At 32.1% G+C, this 20,231-nt stretch overlaps 1 protein-coding gene across 2 annotated transcripts in view; it reads left to right on the top strand.

The window, feature by feature from the left end:
- Window positions 1-222: 222 nt before the first annotated feature.
- Window positions 223-20,231, top strand: part of LOC125076121 (homeobox protein araucan-like) — a 120,612-nt gene continuing 100,603 nt past the window's right edge. For both annotated transcript variants that reach the window (XM_047688092.1, XM_047688093.1), the window contains exon 1: window positions 223-586. In XM_047688092.1, coding sequence (XP_047544048.1) covers window positions 479-586 — 108 coding nt within the window. In that variant the 5' untranslated portion in view covers window positions 223-478. The remainder of the gene's footprint in view (window positions 587-20,231) is intronic.

Genomic DNA, 20,231 nt, shown 5'->3' with positions numbered 1-20,231 from the left:
TAGACATGGTCGAGGATGGTCATGTTAGGTGGTGAATGGTCTACGTCGCTACGGCCATGTTGCGGACGGCGGGAAAACGCGGCCGCCCATGGGAGGCGTGAAGCGCTGAAGCGGGAGAGAGGGACGGCGAGATGGTAGATTCGGTGGAGTGAGAGGGACGGGCGCGAGGCGGCGCGACGCAGAGGGCGTACGGCCTCGCGGACCGCCGCACACTCCTGTTCCGGTCGCGTCGACGGGCGGCCGGGAACCCGCTCCTCGCCGTACTGACGCTGACGCTCGAACACTGTTTACGCCGGCTTTTCCTAGTTTCTGAATGCGCGCCGCAACCACCGGGCCGATTTTTCTCTCTCACTCGTATCTGACAGCTGTCGCGCGCGAATTTCCCGCCGAGAGAGTCAGGTCGAAAGTTTTTGGCGCGAAAAGCGTAGTGGTAGACGATGTCTCTCTGTGAACTCTAAGCTGTGGTTCGCGTTGCTAGATGAGTTACCCCATAATGGATGATTGGGAGCGGCATGTGACTCCCCTGCTCCAAGACATGGGGTGTCCGAATGAGGAGGCCCAAGATGACTTCTTTAACCAGCAGGACGTAAGTCTTAGTCACTCGAACCATTGATTTTGAACCCAATTACTCGTCAATAAGGTCTCATACAGGCTTCGATTATTTATCACAATCGCATTGATTACCACTACACTTCGATCATAAAATATTAATAACATCGAAGTCGAAACGAATGTGTTTCGTAAAATTATTCCAATGTTCTCGGCTAAATTTATCCGCACAATCTCTTTAACGGACTATCGAGTGTCGTAACGCGGTAAAAGTAAGTTAGTGAAGGATTTATCTAAGCAGGAGTGTAACAAGCTTTACCTATCTATAGACAAGGTATTCAGACACGAAGGCATAATATAATAGACTATTAACAAGCCCTGAAACGTGTAACGCTGAGCAGAATAATTTTATGCGAATTATTGCAGTAAAAAACGTATAAGACTTGATTGATGAAGTGCATTCATTTTTGCGTGTAATAGAATAAGTAATAGGAATGTTTTAACCGTGTTAATTATTATTTTTGAATATTAGTTATAAATTCTGATAAGGAAATCATTTTTTAATAGGTATAATTCGTAATTATGTAGCGGATCCAAAGCGCTTCTAAAAACATGATGAATGTTTTCTTAAAGAAAGTGTTTGGAAGAAATTATTTTTAATCGCTTAAATAGTTCAAGCGTAGAGCGGTTCAACGAAAAAAAAAAATACTACAAAAACTACGAGTACTATAACTAAACAAAGGGTTAGGAGTAACTGAAATGGAGATGTCGCTTTTTAAATACATTGTATTCCTTATATTAATTTAACGGAATATATTATTTCTAGCACTTGTTTTTTATTTAACAAAAATAATTTATATCAATTACATACTTCGAAGATTAATTTAAAATTATCAGTTATGTTTCCAACAGTAAATTGTCATTAGACGTTGATCAAACAGCAATGATAGCAACATTCGTTTATCTAACGGTTCTTACAAAAAAAACCTAAAGGTATCAAGCGAGTTTATACGTTAATACAAGTGTATAATTGCTAAACACGCAATTATTAATGTTTATTCTAACACGTTTAGAAAATAAGAACGGACATAGAATTGCTATCTGATACATTAATTTAAATTTAATCGATTTTTATTTTAGTTAATTTGATTATTATAGTGTTTTTATATTCGAATTATTCGTTCTGATAAATTATAATTACTCGAGTAACATGAAAATAAATTTAATATGTTATTAAAGGATGTTTGATTAGTGTTAATTTTTTTTATTATATATATATATATATATTATTGTTTCGATTTTATTCGAATTTAATTTGTAATGATTTTACTGGTAGAGTTGGTAATTTCAATCTTAGAAGTCATCTTAGCGATACATCACTAGACATGATTCGATAGCAATCCGTATTGATTATAGTTCATGAGGTTATTTTTTAATTATTGTTTAATAATTTTCGAGTTATAAATATTCATAATATCGAAAAAAAAAAACAAAGTGATATTAACTTTTAATTTCTATTTTTTCTCTTTAGACTTATCACTAAAACATGATATATATCAATACAGCATAATGATGAAAAATCATAGTGACGGTCTATACATTTCGTTTTCGTTGTAATTAATGTTCATCTAAATCTATCATGTCTATTCTATCTTCTTACTACATATTACCTATTGACAGTTTTTTAATAAACGCATTTAAAAAAAAGAAAGTCCGTGTCTCTTGTCTCGTCATATTTAAATATTAATTCTACCTAACACAACAAGAATTATCCTATTTAATTATTTATCACATACATAGTCTCTTATTTTAACTACGTGAATTTTAGTGCTAAAATTTTGCAAGCTAAAGTAATGCCATAACTTGTAAGCTTCTGTCCACAAGGCCGTTACTAATATTCCAATATCATATCCTGGTTTAAAATGGGCGGCATGGCATGTTGCCCACGATACAGTTGTGGGTTATGGCTTCATTGTCCAAGGCGTTGGAAGAGTCATGGTGTCAATTTGTCTTTACTTGGCCAATGTTTTTGGATAGAGACTTGGCAACTTGTAGACAACCTTTCTTGTACTTGAGCCAGAAATTTTAAGTTGTTTTTATATAAATAGTTCCTAATATTTATAGAAGTATCTATGTCATGAGAATATCTAATAATTATATATGTTCCTTCGTAAATACCAACTTTAGTTTTGAGGGTATTCATATGTGAGAATAATATATAATATATCCTTTTAAAAAAGTAAATATGTTACAACAATTAAAAGATGCAAACGTACAATATTTTTATATATATATTAATATAAAAATATTTTTATTTTCACTGATGGTATAAATTTGCAAATATACATAAATCTATTTATTACTGATAATTATACCAACAAATTCTTTTTTACACCAGAATCAGCATTCTTTCAACGGTAATTTATTCAAAAGTCATCAGTGATCTAGTATACATACAGGCACAAGGGATGTCTTATATATTTATATAACCAAAATAAGTGGAAAATATTTCCTATAGGGCCCATGTGTATTAAGCAGATTACTTATAATAGTATGATACCTCTCCTCTGTAAATAATTAACGTATCCAAAATTTTTATAACGGCTATTTATGTAATACTTTTAACACTTACTAAAATAATCCTAAATATATATTCAACATAGCTCACTTCCCGTACAAGCCGACGTTGTCAAAACTAAACTCTTAACCACTATTTACAAATGTTGATCAAATGCTAATACAATAATAATTATAAACGATATAATTCCCTCCGTTAATGATTCTCGTTAATCGACAGCGACTAAAATGGAAACACTATTATTAAGTATACAGTTTCGATCTAACATAAGATAACTCAACCCTATGCGCGTACGATGTCTAGTTGCTAGAAAAGTTGCAATATAGCCCTTAAATATACCATAATAAGAGTCATAAACACAATAAGGCTATGTGTACATAATTACAGAACATAACATGTCATTTCAGACTTTGTAAATAATAGACTATAACGTGACACTCGCACGGTGCGGCCTAATTTAAAATAAATCGTTTCTGTTTGATATATTATAAAGCTAACATGTGTAGTGATGGACGATGAAATTTGAAATACTTTCTGCCGATATATAAGACAAATAGTCATACTTTTATAATTTGGTCATTAAAAAACGATACATACCTCGACGTTGATGGCTAAATATTAATAGATAGATAAATTTCATTTATTTTTATAGATAAGATGAAATATATAAATGCAAAAAAGAAATATAATATATAATTGTTATAATAATAAAATATATTTAATTATATTATATAAGTTACATAATATATAAACTTTTTTTTGTTATACGTCTATTACCAAAGGAGACATGAGGAGGATTCAAGGGGTTGCATTTGCACAATGTTAAGAAGAAGAAGTAGGAACTTCGTGTAAATTCTTTGTATTCATAATTATAGTTATAAACATGAGCGTCGGCAGGATTACATTCAGACCGGTGCATTTTCATGTTACACTACGACTTAATAAAATATAATCTATTACAGTGCATCCATAGAGTTTTAGGTACATAGGTATTAAAATTAGACATAAACGTCAACAAATCAGCCAATGATTGGATACGCGTTGTTTTGCATGCTAACCTCTATCGTAAAATACTCTTTACGATGAACGATTTATTGAACAAAATTTATTCAACGAGTTATTTTAATAATAGAACATGTATTTCTTAATGTTAGTCTAATTATTTTCTTTCTTTCCCTGTCTTAACATGGTGCAAGTGCAAACCTTGCAAGTCGCCCTTGGTAATAGACGAATAACAAAAAAAGTTTATATATGATGTAACTTTTATAATATAATAAAATAGATGTTATAATTATAACAAATATATATTATTTTTCATGATTACATTAGATTTCTTTTTTGCATTTATATCTTTTATCTTATCTATAAAAATAAATGAAATTTATCTATCTATTAATATTTAGCCATCAATGTCGTTCAAAAACTAATAGATGCACAGTTTCTTTAAATTAATGACAGTTCAGTAATCCGTTCTCATACACTTATGTCTTCTAAAATTTTTAATTCTGCCATATAGCTATTGATGATTCACGATGTTTGCGTAATCCAGTGCGTACGACGGGCGTCAAGTACAAAGTTAAAGTATCAAATGCAAATGGCCGAAGTATTTTCTTTTTCTTCTGAAGAACTATTAAACATAATTGAATAAACTTATTTGATACTCAGAGCTTGACACGATCGTAAAACGTTATAATCGCCCTGCAGATAATACGCTATTTTGACGCGTATGGTTTTTAAATATTATCATTATTTTAGTAAATATCAAATAACACTTTCTGACGTTTCACTTTCGAGTTCCGCATCTATTTACCAGATTGTGGTCTTTCAAAATAGTTTCGTAAATGGAAAAAAGTAATTTGATAGAAATATCTTTAAGCGACGCAGTTACTGTGATAGTACTTGCACATACAAAATTATACGTCGAACAGCGCAATGTTAATATTACATATATATTTAATAGCATTTATATTTCCTTGCCCTCGATTATAGTAATCTATGATAAAGTTGTCATCACACGGACATGTTATATCGCGTTAGTTGCAGTTAAATTATTTTTATGAAAATCGTCCATTTTAAAAATAATAATAATAAAGTCTTAATCATAAAATCAGACCTGAGTTGGCCCAGCGGCTTCACACGTGAATTATAACTGAGTATTATGAGTTTGAACCCAGGCATACACCACTAAGGTTTCATGTGCTCAATTAGAGTTTAAAGTTAATGTCACGCAAAGAAACCTGCATGACGTGTCAGTTGATATTTTACATTATTTATAACTAATCCGCATTAAAGTAGCACGGTGAAGTAGCATAGTAGCATAATCTCAAAAGTTTTTTCTTCAAGAGACACATTTGAAATCTGACAATGATGATAATATCTTAGCATTTGATTTTATATATTATATAGACTATCGTAGCTGGGAATGCATTGAAAAATAGTAGCCAAGAATAGTAGTAAAGTGGTATGAGGTTTGGCAGTTACAAACGTAGCTCACACACACCAAGACAATTAAGTTGGCTTGTTTGTTTTAGTTATTTTTAGTATGAAACTATCTAGAATCTCTTTACTTAAGAAATCAAACTCGAAAGGTTTTTATTAATAAAAATTAAGATACCCGCATCAATTATAAAAAACAAAAACAGTTATACCCCTTAAGGGTTCGCTGATAAAAAAAAAACATGCATTACCAGTGTTGTTTTATTAGCCAACACCATGCAGCTAATCTATTTAGTATTAATTAGCCGTTTCCTTATTGATTTGGTATGTTACCAATTGATTACGTTAAAGATTAAACAATAAATATGATCAAAGTCCGCGGACCAGTATAGTATTTGTTATTAATTAAACGACGTTGCGAAAACTAACCATTAAAACATATCTGTTGAATATTTTGTCACAAAATAAACACACATCCTGACAATCAAATTTCAATCGATAATTATCTTTTTGTTCCGCTTGTATCTAAGCGATTATCTGTGTAGTGTGAAGAGACTTAGTTTGAACTAGAATCGTAATGGAATTTGCATGCGTTGATCTATTCCGTAGGTTAGATACATGTAGTCTAATCGCCATAATCTCCTGAGATCGGATCAAGCCGAATTTCATAGAACGATGAATAAATAATTATCCGCTTTACGTTCGGGTGTTTTGTTAAATATCTATTATTATTACAAGAACACTTAAAATTCTTATCTTAAATATATAAATAAATATATACAAGAATAATTCATATTGAGGATTTAAATAAGTATGTATATATTAAAAATATCTCCTATCTGAATAATAACCCGAATGGGGCAAGATTGCTTGTAGCATATCCGTTAAATATCCAGCGTGATTCTCTGAATGAGCCAGCTTCCAAGATGACAAGCTTGAAGTCCAGTGACGATCTGCTGATATTCAGAAAAATATAAAATATTAAACGCCAAAATGTTTAAAAGTAGAATGTAAAAAAGGCACGGGCAACTGTGAGCCCGTGGACGTTGTAAAATTAAATTAAAAAAAAACCCTTCATTAAAAACGCAATATCAGTGACAGTCCATCTTGTATCGTTTCCTTCTTGTATCATTAAGAAAACCGTAGTAGATGCCTTCATGGACAAGAAAGAGGTATAAACCGAAACAGTAGAGACACTCTTTTTTACACGGGTATGTGTAATCAAAACAGTGTTCCGTACCGGAGACCTAATGTTATGCGTATTTTAGAGAGTATTGCACGTAATCAGTGCCATTTTAGTTTTTTTACCTAGAGGCGTGGAACATTTTTCACTTATTTAATTACGTGTAGCACAAACTAATGTTTTGGATCAGTTCCTTCATTAAAGGTATCATCATTCGGGTACTTATCCCTCAAGTTTTATATAGCTTCTGTAAGAACCATGATTTGAATTGAATTAGATTTTATAAGTCCTAAATAAAATCCTATTAAACTATTTAGAAAGTGAAAAAAGCCATAAAAAAGGACACTATCTGAAATTATCACGCAGATACGGCAGTATGGAAAAAGTAGTTTGAGTTCAATAATATACATTACAAGAAAAAAAAAAATTGGTCAGAAAGGCCAGGAATTTCCTACAAGCATGCTCATATAACACTTTAATTTTGATATAAAAATATAATGTTGCAAAACAGTACAATTTGTATGAGAATATGAGGTTTGGCTATATTGTTCAAAAATAAACTTATTTCATTATTTGACTTATGCGTGGCTAGGCTTTCGTCAAGGTATATTTAAGTAAAATAATAGTGCCAATCCAAACATAAGTTTAAAAAAAACTAAACTTTATGAAACCGTTCTTAAACTTTGGTTTATAGTCCAGGTTCCATATTTGGCGTCATGCATTAATTACTTGCGTATTTAATTAAGATTTAACTGGACCAATTTTTTTTGGCGCAAATTGTACCAGAAATAAATAGTAGCAAAAATGAATAAAGTATTAACAGGTAGCATACAATTATCATAATTATCAGCGTCCACGTCTGGGGTACCCAGCTATTGTTGATATTGGGATTTGGATATTATTAGCTTCTATGTTTAAATTTTTTGTCTTTTGGCTGTGAATAGTTTTGGTTTTATGAACATACAAAAAGATTTTGCCAATTTACTTTTAGACAAACATTTTTGAAGTAGAAATAATTATTTTTACATGCTTGTTGACTTCCAGGCAGGATATATAACATACATATATAGGTAATTGTATTTAACTAGCATGACTGTATTTTTAGATGTTGAAAAAAGTAACTACTGAGTTTCTTGCCGGTTTTTATCAGTAGAATCTACATTCCTAGTTGGTAGCTTTACTTAATATAGTTGGTTAAATGACGATTCAAAAGTGTTTGTGAAAGCCCACTTGAATAAAGTATATTTTATTTTGATTTTACAATTGAGATACTTTTGTTACATTTTCCCAATTCATTTTACAATCAAATAAAGAAAATGTAATCACTGTCTGCATAAGTAGATCCATTACAATTAGAAACAAGAGAAGTTGAATGTCCCAATGGAAGTTTGTGAAAACGGGTAGAATTATTTCTAAGTCTTTTAGAATTCTAAATAGATTTCTATTGGCACTTTGGGGATATGTTAAAGAGTATATCGTAGGGATGTAGAAAAGGCATGTAATTCATTTCTTCGATGGCGTTGCATCAGCACAGCAGGACATAACCAATTGTTGAATGTATTTAAATAATTGCTGCATTTTTAAAGCATTTATTAGTTGACTGCACACCTTGGGAATGAAATGATCGCCTCCAGGCTGTTTCAAATAACTAAAATTGTACATGGAAAATGGTTAAAAAAAATATATATATATCTCGCTGAGTTTCTTTCGCCGGTTCTTCTCAGGTCCGAGGTGCTAAATTCCGAACCGGTGGTAGATTTTTGACAATCAATAAGCAAGTGTAAATACTTCTATATTGAATAAAGATTTTTGACTTTGACTTTGACTTTGATTTATTAGTAAATATTTAAATGAAATCTATTGATTAAGTTTTATACAGATTTAATATAATATCTAATAGTATTATCAAAGTTATTATTACGTTGTCATAATTAAACAAGTAATTTTATATTAGTGAAGGTGCTTGGACTATCTCATTACAAAATACAGTCCAGGAAAACTAAAACGAAATTGTAAAATTTTAAGAGTATCAAGTCGGAAAGACCGGTAATTTTTCAATGCCTGGTCTAAATTTTAAGCTAACAAAGCCATCACGTGAATACTAAAGTAGAAACAAAAATAGATACAATCCTCGTTAAGGCAGTTACCAATAGGTAATGTGGAGGCTGTTAAAATACAGAAATAGTTAACCGATTAAAGAAACATAATATGACATAGCTTTACAATTACTTTTTAATAGAAATTGTTTTAGGGATACATTCCTTTTTTTTGGATTAATTACTATGAATTATATTTTTTGCGGTTGAATCAAAATCATTATCAGATCTTTTGGCTCCATTTATAATATCTTGACTTCTTTATTTTCTTACTTGGTGGTAAATATTGCCAAGCCCGTCTGATTGTAGCACCCAAACATAACATATTCTACCTCAATATTTGGAATTGTTGTTTTCTGGTTTGAAGAATGAGTGTAACTACAGGCACTATGAAAATGACATTTTAAAACCCCAAATGACGTATCGAAGATATAAGGAATGGTTCATATTTCCTGTTAATTTCTCTGAGCATTGATGACCACGTGACATCAGGTGGCCCATTTATCAGTCCACAAGGTCATAAGGTATTTAAGTATTAAATAATTCTGAAGTCCGCATTAAATAGCACCCATAGTCCGATGGGACGGAACACTCAACTGGGGAAATATTAGTATCAGACTGGCGTACCACATTCCTCATGAGAGTGTGTGACCAGGCTGCTACTCAGTATAATTTTTAGGACTGTTTTGAATTTATTTGCCTGCCTTCACTAAGCTGATCTGAACTATAACGTATAAACACTATTTTTATAGATAAATAAGGTTCGAAATTTAAATTAATGAAAAAAATATTAGCGCACTTAGTTGAAGGCATTAAGAAATCCCTCAGCGAAATAGCGTGACAGTTTGAACTGTTTTATATGATAGAAAATTTATTCACGGACCGTAACTTTACAAAAGCTAAGCAGTAATATCCTAAAAGAAATCGATAACAAGTCCATATTTTAATGTTAATTAATGAAAAGTTATCAATAATAAATTAAGTATTAATGCAAAAATCTGCATTCGTTATGCGTAAACTTCATTACTCCATAAAAAATAATTCGGACAAGTTATACCGACATGCTTTTATTGTAGGGTTCCGTGGTGATAATTATATAGTATGCTGTTTATTCGGTCGCCAAGTATTTATTAAGGCATGATAACACTTTAATCAAAATTATTTTTAATAATATGATTTGTCTGCCTAGACCTAGTGATTAGAATTATTCGATCGTATAAACGGTGTTTGAATAAACTGTAAACAGCTATCTCTCTCTGTCATCATAGATGTGACATTCGTAAGAAGGAGACAGGGCATTATAGGCCGAGTCCTTGCAATTAAGCTTATTATCTTTTAAGGTAAAACTTCTGAGAATTTGACTTTTCAACATAATATTTATTTGTTATTCAGACGAATAAATATCGAATATTCATAATAAATATTCCCTTTCAACATTCGACGAAGGAACCCTAATAGATAAAAACGTTAACCGTTTTTTTGTAATCGTAAATTGCAATTTATTTTTTTAATCAATATGTAATTATAAATGTTTTTAAAATATGTATGTACGTACGTTGTTACGATTCTGTTTGTTGTTTTCAATTCTGCGGTAATTATTATAACATGTATTATTGACACTAGTTAAATTATTAAACTTAACTAAAATTTGAATATTAAACAATGTTCTTTAGTCATAGTTGTAAATTTATTTTTAGTTACTTGTCAATTACAAGATCAAATAAGGATTGCATTGTATGAAAAACTATAGCGGTATTTTTTAAATCAACAAATAAATCTCGTTATGAAGTGCTTATTAAAAATTCGAACGGAAACATCAAAACAAATTTCACGTAATAATACCGATGATTGCAATCGATTACAAATGGAAATCTACAATCGCCCCTTTGCAAGACGTTCAAAAATTACGACAACAATACACGCATGTTGTTTATCGTAAAACACTTGTCAACTTTTTTGCTGCGCGTGCGCAACGAGCCTTAAAGATCGCGTGATCCAAATGTCCGTTAACGAGTGCGTATGCGCTTGAGACTCCTGAAAAAAAGAGATATGAAACATTCGCTGTCATATCAAAACAAATGAACATATACTTTTTTACCGCGCTCATAGAGCATATCGATGAACAACGCACGAACCGCTTAGGTGTGTTTTTGGGAGACACTGAACCTCTTTCTGGGCGATATAATTCCGCATATTTCATAGAACTAAAAAACCGTTTAATAACAACGAATTCACAAGACGTTCAATTAATATTCCATTTTTTTTTTTCAAATGTTTGTTGTCTGCTTTCTCTCCATAATCCAAATAAAAATATGCCGTTTTTTACATGAACTTATATGCTATGTATGTAAGAGATGCAAAAATATGCCTTATTTTTGCATTATGTATAGGGACCTAGAAAAGCTGAACTTGAAATTGTTGACCAAGGTTTCCTATGTGCTGATGAGGATGAGTGAGCCAGAACTACAGACTTAAGGAACATAGCATCTTAGTTCTAAGGTTATTTACGAAATTTATACTAAAAAATCCTTAATTAAAATCCTATTACTCAGAAATGCTTTCTAATTGCAGCGATATCAGCTAACTCACGATAAGTCAATTATATCCTAGAATTTTAGATTTTTCTTAATAATGCACAAAAACATTATAACGAAACCTCGGAGCACTTAGTAACGTCATGTGTCGAATCAATGCTATGAAAGTAAAGAAACAAACGTTTTATATCGAACTAGGTACTCATCCCGGCTTTACACGGGTACAAGAAGGGTCTATAAATATAACTTAAAAAGAAAAAATGTCGGCTTTCCTCTACTGTAATACGCATGTATTATGTACATAAATATTCCTCTTTAATGACTGTGTTTATTGATGTTAACCGCATTAAAATCCGTTGCATATTTTAATAGATCTAAGCGTACAGACACGGGAAGCGACTTGGTTTTATTTCATATAGAGATTTCATTCATTTGGCGTCATTTTTGGGTGATACAATTAAATTTATATGTAAATCAACTATTGGACATTTCGTCGTATTTTAAAAGTATACTTGTATCTATGTCTGTATATCTATCTCTGCCTAGAGAATGGTTAAATTGCAACGTTTTTTTTTCTACAGTCTATAACAAAGAACATGAATGCAGCACACTTATAGTTGTATATAATAACAGTCTTTATTACTCGATAGCAGTTAAGGGCCACTAGCAGCATAACCGACAAAATACCGAATTGGTAATAACATTCTAACTTATATTAGTTCTCAAAGGAATGTACATTTTCTGGAAGTCTTTCGACGTCACAGCGTTCGACAATTACTACCATTCCTTGAACTATAAAAGACGGGTTTGAGGTACGTTGTAATACTGTAAAATTAACACGTAAAGGCCATCATCTGCCGTGGGGGCAACGAAAAAACGTATGTAACTGGGAGAATAACAATGATTTGTGAACCTTTAGTTGGTCATTACGAAGCTTTTAATTGAAAAAGATGACTTTAAAATCGTAACTGACGCCGTGTCTTATTCGTATGTGGTCAGAAAGCAAACGCTTTAAACAGATACTTGCGTCTAAAGGGCCCTGTGCATTGCACGTTCGCGTTTTCGAATAAAAAAACTAATAATGTAATTAAAATTAATTTCAGTTACTTTCATATGCTTCCTCTATATATCATTAAGCTTGATTTTAGTATCATCAAATATATCTAATAAAAAAAAATCAAAATTTTAATTTAAGTTTTCTGACACTTTTAATTACTTTGGCAAGACTATGGTGTCATTTTGAATGAGATGGAGAAAAACAATAACAAAATATAGAAACAATATATTATGTTTTAAGTCTTTTGTAATATTATAAAATATTTTAACATAATCACAATGTATTGAAAATAATCATGGCTTACATTTATAATTTTGAATCGATTCAGTTTTGTCTAAGCGCGAATTATTTTGTGTGCGATTGTCATATGAGTGTGTTCCCTATGCCTGTGTGTGAATAAAAAAAAAAAAAAATTAAAATAAGAATTAATGTTGGTTTTATTTCTTTTGAATTTCGCTTCAAAGTAAGCTCTGTGTACAAGTACCTCAATGTTTCTGCGCTTTGGTAACCATTATCTGCGGACCATTTAAATTCATTGTTTTCACAATTTTTATCGGTTTTTATATTAATTAAATTCCCCTCACCTTGTCCTTTGAAGGTTTTTCAATGAATCGAATGAAACATTGTTTTGTTAAGCTTGTTTTGTTTTAACTTGTATGTATATTTATTTAGCGAAGTGTTTATAATGTATTCGTTGCTTTAATGATAGATATTATATTATATAAAAAGCGTTAATTAATATGGACTTGCGGTATGAACATAGCAGTCTTTTAAAACGCTTTCTCATTTACCAATAAATATTAATAAATTATCCGATATAATTGTATTTGTTCACGTTAGATTTATTTATCGAAGGTGTTGGTAATATTTTATATATTCTACATTGTTCTAAATGCGTAAATTATTTAATTTGTTTCCATTCTGATGGTAGGGCTGTGCAAGCACGGAGGTACCACCCGCGTCAGATATTGTACCTTCAAATTGTAATTATTTTAGTGTTCCAGTTTGAAGAGTGAGTAACTACAGGCTCGAGCTGTAAAACATTTTAGCTCCCAAATTTTGTTGGTTATTATACAGCGCCAATGTCTATGGGCGGTGGTGACCACTTACCATCAGGTTAATAAAGTCGATTTTGGCAGTCCACCTGTGAAAACCCAAAGTATTTTTTTGTTTTCGAATTATTCACGATGACACGACACTAGTTATGTATGTTTTTGAACGTTTGTCGCGACGTTGACAGTACGTCGACAGCAAGATGGTCTCATACGACGCGTAATTGTAGAACGCTTCATAATTTTAATTTCATTCGATTCAACGGAGTTTTTTGTTATAAAAGAAATGGAATATTAATAGCATGAGCAGACCATTTCTTCTATTCTACAAGAAACTATTGTTCGTTTTACTTATTCATCCTATATATTTGAAAAAAGGCTTCAAAGACTATATGAGAGTGTTGTCTGATAAAATTTATTATGTTTCGTTAGATTAAGCGATCCAACATGACCTAGTAGCTGGTGAACGTCAATCTTAGGCGAAGATTCTAGATTCAAGACAGAATTTTCATCTACTTCGTTTGAGTTTACTATCCATCGAGATCGGCCTTGAAGGAAAAGATGTTTTTTTTTATGTAATAGAGTATATGACATCTTTTTCCATCATACCAGGACGTGAACATCGCCCATGAACATCTGTAACTGGGGCTTGCACGCTTGCCGGCCATTTAGGGATGAGTAGGTTCTTTTCTTAAAGGTTTCTTGAGGAGACCTGCTCGTGTGGGATGAAAATCATAACCTCCACACAGTTCAGACCTTAGTCCAAGAGTGGTACAGTATGTTATTTTACTTTAAAAGATTATTCTATATCGAAATATCTTCAAATAACCTCAAACAATCCTTCCCTCAAGCCCTTCAAGTCCCTATGTAAGCCGCCTCAAAAATTTGCATACAAATATGGAATTGTTGTGTTTTTAATAAGAAGCTATAACAAATCTTAGAGTCGAATGTCTTCCCGTGGTATGTATACGTTAAAACTTTACGATTCGTTAATTTGTTACACCTCCATTGTTTTTAATTGTTAGCCGTAACTTTAATAGCTTCTGTTATTATTGCTAGTTTTATTATCTCCATTGGGACTTACAACACTATTTTCTCATTATTCAATCAACATCTTGCATACTATCTATCTCCTATTTTAATATTTCACATGATATATATTTATTAAGCCGAGAGCCGAGATGGCTCAGTGGTTAGAACGCGTGCATCTTAACCGATGATTTCGGTTGAGGTGCACGCGTTCAAGCCCAGGCAGGCACCACTGAATTTTCACGTCCTTAATTTGTGCTTATAATTCTATAGAATATGCTTCAAACCGTTTCCTCAAAGGGAGAGGAGGCCTTAGCCCAGTTGTGGGAAATTTACAGACTGCTAATGTAATGATGTAATGTAAATATTTATTAAAACTTTCACAGAAAATACATTTCTCGTATTTGTTTTTCTGTCGTTATTGTGACACATACGTATTTTTGTTAGCAACGCATAAATAACTGTATATGTCAACCCCGAAGCATATACACAGACCTTTCTAGACGTAAGAAAAGAAATATTCATAATATATATAAACGTAGCATATTATTTATATTTAATTTTATACATATTCAATATAAATTGTTTATTTTCTGTGTAATTTGTTGATTTTTGTTTTTGTTGAAAACTATCACACCGATTCCATTCGTACAATGTTTAACACGAAAGTCACTTCAAAAGTTTCCGAAACTTACCTTCCTGGAATTCGTGCTATGAATTCTCCAGTGACTGAGTTATATCTGTGATTTTATTCGTAGCCCGACATTGCAACTTCTAAATATAATTTTTAAAATTACCATTAAAAAATAACTGCATCGATCAAAGTAAATAACGACTAATACCTTTAACAAATTCAACGGGAAATTGCTTGAGAAACAGTTCCTCAATTGGAAACCGCCACCTGTCTAGCGGGATCCGCACTTTAAATACAATACTTCTTGCAACGTCAAAGTTTATGAGCAAGGGTCTTCAGGTGCGTAAGTACTTACCATAAAATGGACTTTTATTCCATTTCCTTACATGGCAGTAGCCTTATTGCACACATTAATAAAAAAAAAAAAACATACGTCAGCCGTCATGTTTGGAAAATAATCGATTATTAAAATTTACCATTTAAAATTTGAATAATTTCTGTTTAACTTTTTAATTTCATTAAATTTGTCGCGATAAAGTTAAACTAAATTAATATAATTGCTATCGACGTATCGTACTTAAAACGAGACGTCTTAAGTCTTATAAATCTTTATCGTTCACCCTACGTGTCAAATAAAAAACAATTTTCACCGTTCACTAAGAAAGTGTTCGGCCGCCTCGACGATGCAACGAAGTCGCTTTAGACATGCGCATTTAAAATTACTTACAAAGTACGGGATAATTAAGAATGTATAATGTAACAAAGTTTTTTAAGAGTTCATTACGTATAAAATAGTACGTGAGAAGGTATATATATTTTTTCTCGTCTGGTTTCATATCGTTATTTATTATGTTGAAGATGTTTAAGATAGTATAAAAATTAGTCGGTATTATTGTATCTTTTTTTCCATACCTGCGGTAAAACCAAGTCGGATTTAGATTACTAATCAATTTTCTAGTCGCGTTTTAACGTCAAGAGTTGCCAAAGTCTTGAATAGATTAACCGGATACTCAGTTTTTACAAATCGGTATGAAAATGATCTCGATAGCTTTATACAGAAGTTTGCTTGATCCCCATACTGTTTTTTTGGAAAAGCAATGTTTGATATCATCATATTTTAAGCCAGTTTCAAACGAAAGTTCATTCCAAAACCAAAATAATAATCATTATAGAACAATAGTACATGTGAGTGACCTGACAGCATATAAAGTGAGAGGTCTTTATACCGCTAACAGGTAGTGCGATAGAGATACCAATAGGTACGCAAAGGTTGTGATGTTTTTTTTTTTTACATTTAGATTTTTAGTTAACGAATTTCTAAAAAACAAAGGATGTTATTCTCTTTAGTAATGACTGACTACGTATAAGAGATATACAACTGAATTATAATCGACTAACATTCAAATGTCGAACCTCACTTGCCGTCTTATTACGATAATATTGCACAAAACGATACCGAATTAAAAGAAATGATAAAAGTCTTCGAAGTATATAAATAAAGTGTGTAAATTGATAAAAATTTAACGTTTGATTTCAAGCCTTAGATATAAAATTAATGGTTGGTTTTTTTTCAATGCGTTCGTGAATCGTTCATCCGAGGTTGTGCATTTGTAATTGGAACTTGCGTGAAGGGAAATGATATAGTACTATCAAGTAACAATGATCGCTTTGATATAGTTGATAGATTCCGGTAAAAGTGGGACGAAAAGTTTATAACCGACGTTAGGAATTTTGACAAGAAAATTCCGGTAGCAGCATGGAAGTTAGAAGTTGCCTTGCCATCTTGTAAAGATGATCCAGGCCCTGATCTCCTGGTCATAAGATTGAGAGAGCCAAAAACTACTTGTAATATTATCATCAGTTCAGTTCTGTTGTTTAATTTTTCTGATTTTTCCTTAATAATGGCCGAATTGGCGTATAAAAAAAATAAGCCTTACCAACATTCCTATCGGACATCCTATATTCTGACGACAGTCTGCCGAATTAATTATTGTTTTCTTTTGTAGTTTAACCGTCTAATTAAAGAATGTAATTGAGGCGGTAAAATATCATACGAGCCTCTGTGTACATCTGCACGAAGCCTTATATAAACTGAAAGAAGTTGCAAGAATCAATTAATTAGGTATAAAATATCGAGCATGACTCTAAATGTCTTGGTGTTGGCGAACATGACAAATTAATAGAGCATTCTCTGACAGGACACATTAATATATAAACACGCATCTTAAATAGCTCATTACGATAGCATTTTCCTTTCCGTCTAATGGTTAGTCTAGCACGTGTGTCCAATGCTTGGGCACCCGCATTTTCAAGAACCGGTAATTTAACGATATCCTATACCGAAGTGCAGCTGCGATACACTCCAATGAGTGTACGCTAAGGCTGAATAAATTTCATGTCCATCGAAATGCGTAATTTTTAATTTTTGTAATAAAGTTAGGGATGTATCGTGTTACCTACAAGCGAGTTACAGTTGCCTCGATGGGTTAAAGTGACTAACATTTGGACTTCATTATGACGTTTCGATATTTTTTTCGCAACATTTTTTTTTTTTGTAATTAAATATATTCGGAGGAAATTAAAAAAAAATTAATCAAATAAAAATGTTTTGTAATTAACAATTCCGGGACTATTTTTGTTAATGATATTGCGATTCGTTTTTAATACGTTGTTGATATTTTGGACTATAATTATTTCTAAACCTAAAGAGTAAGTTTTACCAAAATTGGTTTAATGTTTTATTTTAAAATAATAATATATAATTCGTTATCGAAATACCGCATTAATATTTTAAAAGCAAAATATTTCTATCAAAATGGACACAAGTGTAATTTAATTCAGCCTTTTTTGGAAAAACAGTAGATATAAAAAAAAAACAAAGTACTTAATTAAAAGCAAAGTTGTGGTTTGAGCACTGGCTAGGTACAGGTGATTGATGTCCTTCTGACCAATTTAGATCGATGCGGTTCTAATACGACCGGTGAGAGAGAAGCAGAGGGTAGACTTTACGCTTTTTTTGTGGCACGGTAGTGCACACTGTCAATTTCCCAACTCAGTTTATACTGTAAATTTAGATTTAAATAAACAATTATATTGATCTCATCTGGTATTCTATTCCGGTGAACGATTTTCAGATAAACGATATCCAGTATCATAATATTGGTTTATGTCAATATATTTAATTTATTTCCGTGTTTAACGTAATTGCACTGAAGCGAAGCGGTTGTAGGAAGTAAGTTACGTGTATACGCGGAGTACGCGAGTGCGTTCGACAATTACTCTGGACACCAAACGATAATATCTAAAGACAAACGTTTGACAATATATTTCAAAATGTCAAATTAAACGAACGAAACACAGGCTTTTGTAAAACACCTGTTTAATATCATGACAGTTTGTTATTATTTAATATTAATGACACATCGACTTGTCGAGGAATGAAATTATTCGTCATTTTAATACACGGAGATATATTTGTATAAACATTTGATATTAAGTAACTTCAAATCAAGAGCCGAGATGCCACAGTGGTTAGAACGCTTGCATCTAAGCCGATGATTGCGGGTTCAAACCCAGGCAAGCACCACTGAATTTTCATGTGCTTAATTTGTGTTTATAATTCATCTCGTGCTCAGCGGTAACAAAATTCTGCCAAATATGAATCCACTAACCAGCATTGGAGTAGCGTGGTGGAATATGCTCCAAGCCTTCTCCTCAAAGGGAGAGGAGGCCTTAGTGGGAAATTTACAGGCTGCTAATGTAACGTTAAATTATTAAATTTCCAATTCGTTTACGAGAATAAACTGAACGACGAAAAGTAATTCATTCAGGTGAGATGTTTTTAGTTATCATGTAGTTTTTAAAGCCTAAGTCGAAAGTCTTCTTATATATAAAGACTTGAATATCGTCGAATATGACTTATATGACGGACAGCTTACACACATGACAGATTTTTCCGTATTGATAAATTGATGAATTATGGGGAACAGCGTGGTGAAATCTTCAAATCTGATCCTTACGAGTCATTAACAGGCTTGATAATAATAGTGATTTTTTTAATACCACTGTTTTGATTTTATTAATAAACAAATAATAGATTTATTACTGATGACGGATATTTTATTTATTATTCTTGTATATGACGATATCTTTTACCGCATGGCGTGACGTCTTCAGTTCAGACGTGATGACGTATCGATACTGCACTCTAACCGCCCTTCGTCCTTCCTTCAGCTTAACCGATGACGTCACTGACCCGAGTAGAGAATTTCTATTTATACACAACTACGCTGTATACGTTCTTCTTTACGTTTATTATGAATATAAGGTTTTACTTATGGCATACAGTTCAAATTAGTTAGAGATTAAGAGCCAAAATGATGTTTTGAATTGAGGATTGTGGTCTTAAATCCGGACAAGCGCGAAAGCGTTTTTAAGTACCGTACCCTAAGAAGACCTGCATTTGTCGGCTACATTGTGACCACGTACAAAATGAGCAACGCAGTGGGAGCAGTTGCTCTTTAAGATGAAGATTATGTTTAGTAGTGGGACATTAATTGCCTTCTATTTTAATTACTATAGTCAATAAGTAAGTTTTACTTTTTGATTGCCATAAATTTATGCTATCTATGGAAATATCTAGTTTTATTTTATTTATGCCTTAATTATTGTGTTTCGTTACTTTTAATATTAATAAAAAAACTCAACAATTGCAATTTGATGAAGCAATAGTGGTCCTGTGCTGGGTTTAAATAAAATCATGCTAGCCATATCTATGACGTCAGCTCGGTCTATACTTAACACCACACGGTTATGATAATGAGGGACTATGAAGGTACTACTTTCTCAGCATTTTTTGAAACATACATGAAAAAATATTCACGTTAAACATCTAATCTGCTTTAGTTTTGAAGTAAAGTTAAAAAATATTATAGCCTAGTTCAACGGTAATATATTTTTTCTAATTGAATTTGTACTTTCTGACATTAACGCATTCATTTGTTTGTTTATAATTTTAGTAGTAATAGTCGCAACTCTACATAGAACAAAACCAAGCCGCTGCCCGCCGACTGAACGCTGAGAT

The sequence above is a fragment of the Vanessa atalanta genome, chromosome Z (assembly GCF_905147765.1).
Source record: "Vanessa atalanta chromosome Z, ilVanAtal1.2, whole genome shotgun sequence".
Lineage (NCBI taxonomy): Eukaryota > Metazoa > Arthropoda > Insecta > Lepidoptera > Nymphalidae > Vanessa > Vanessa atalanta.
The sequence above is the reverse complement of the archived record's forward strand: the minus strand, read 5'-3'. Positions and strand labels throughout refer to the sequence as shown.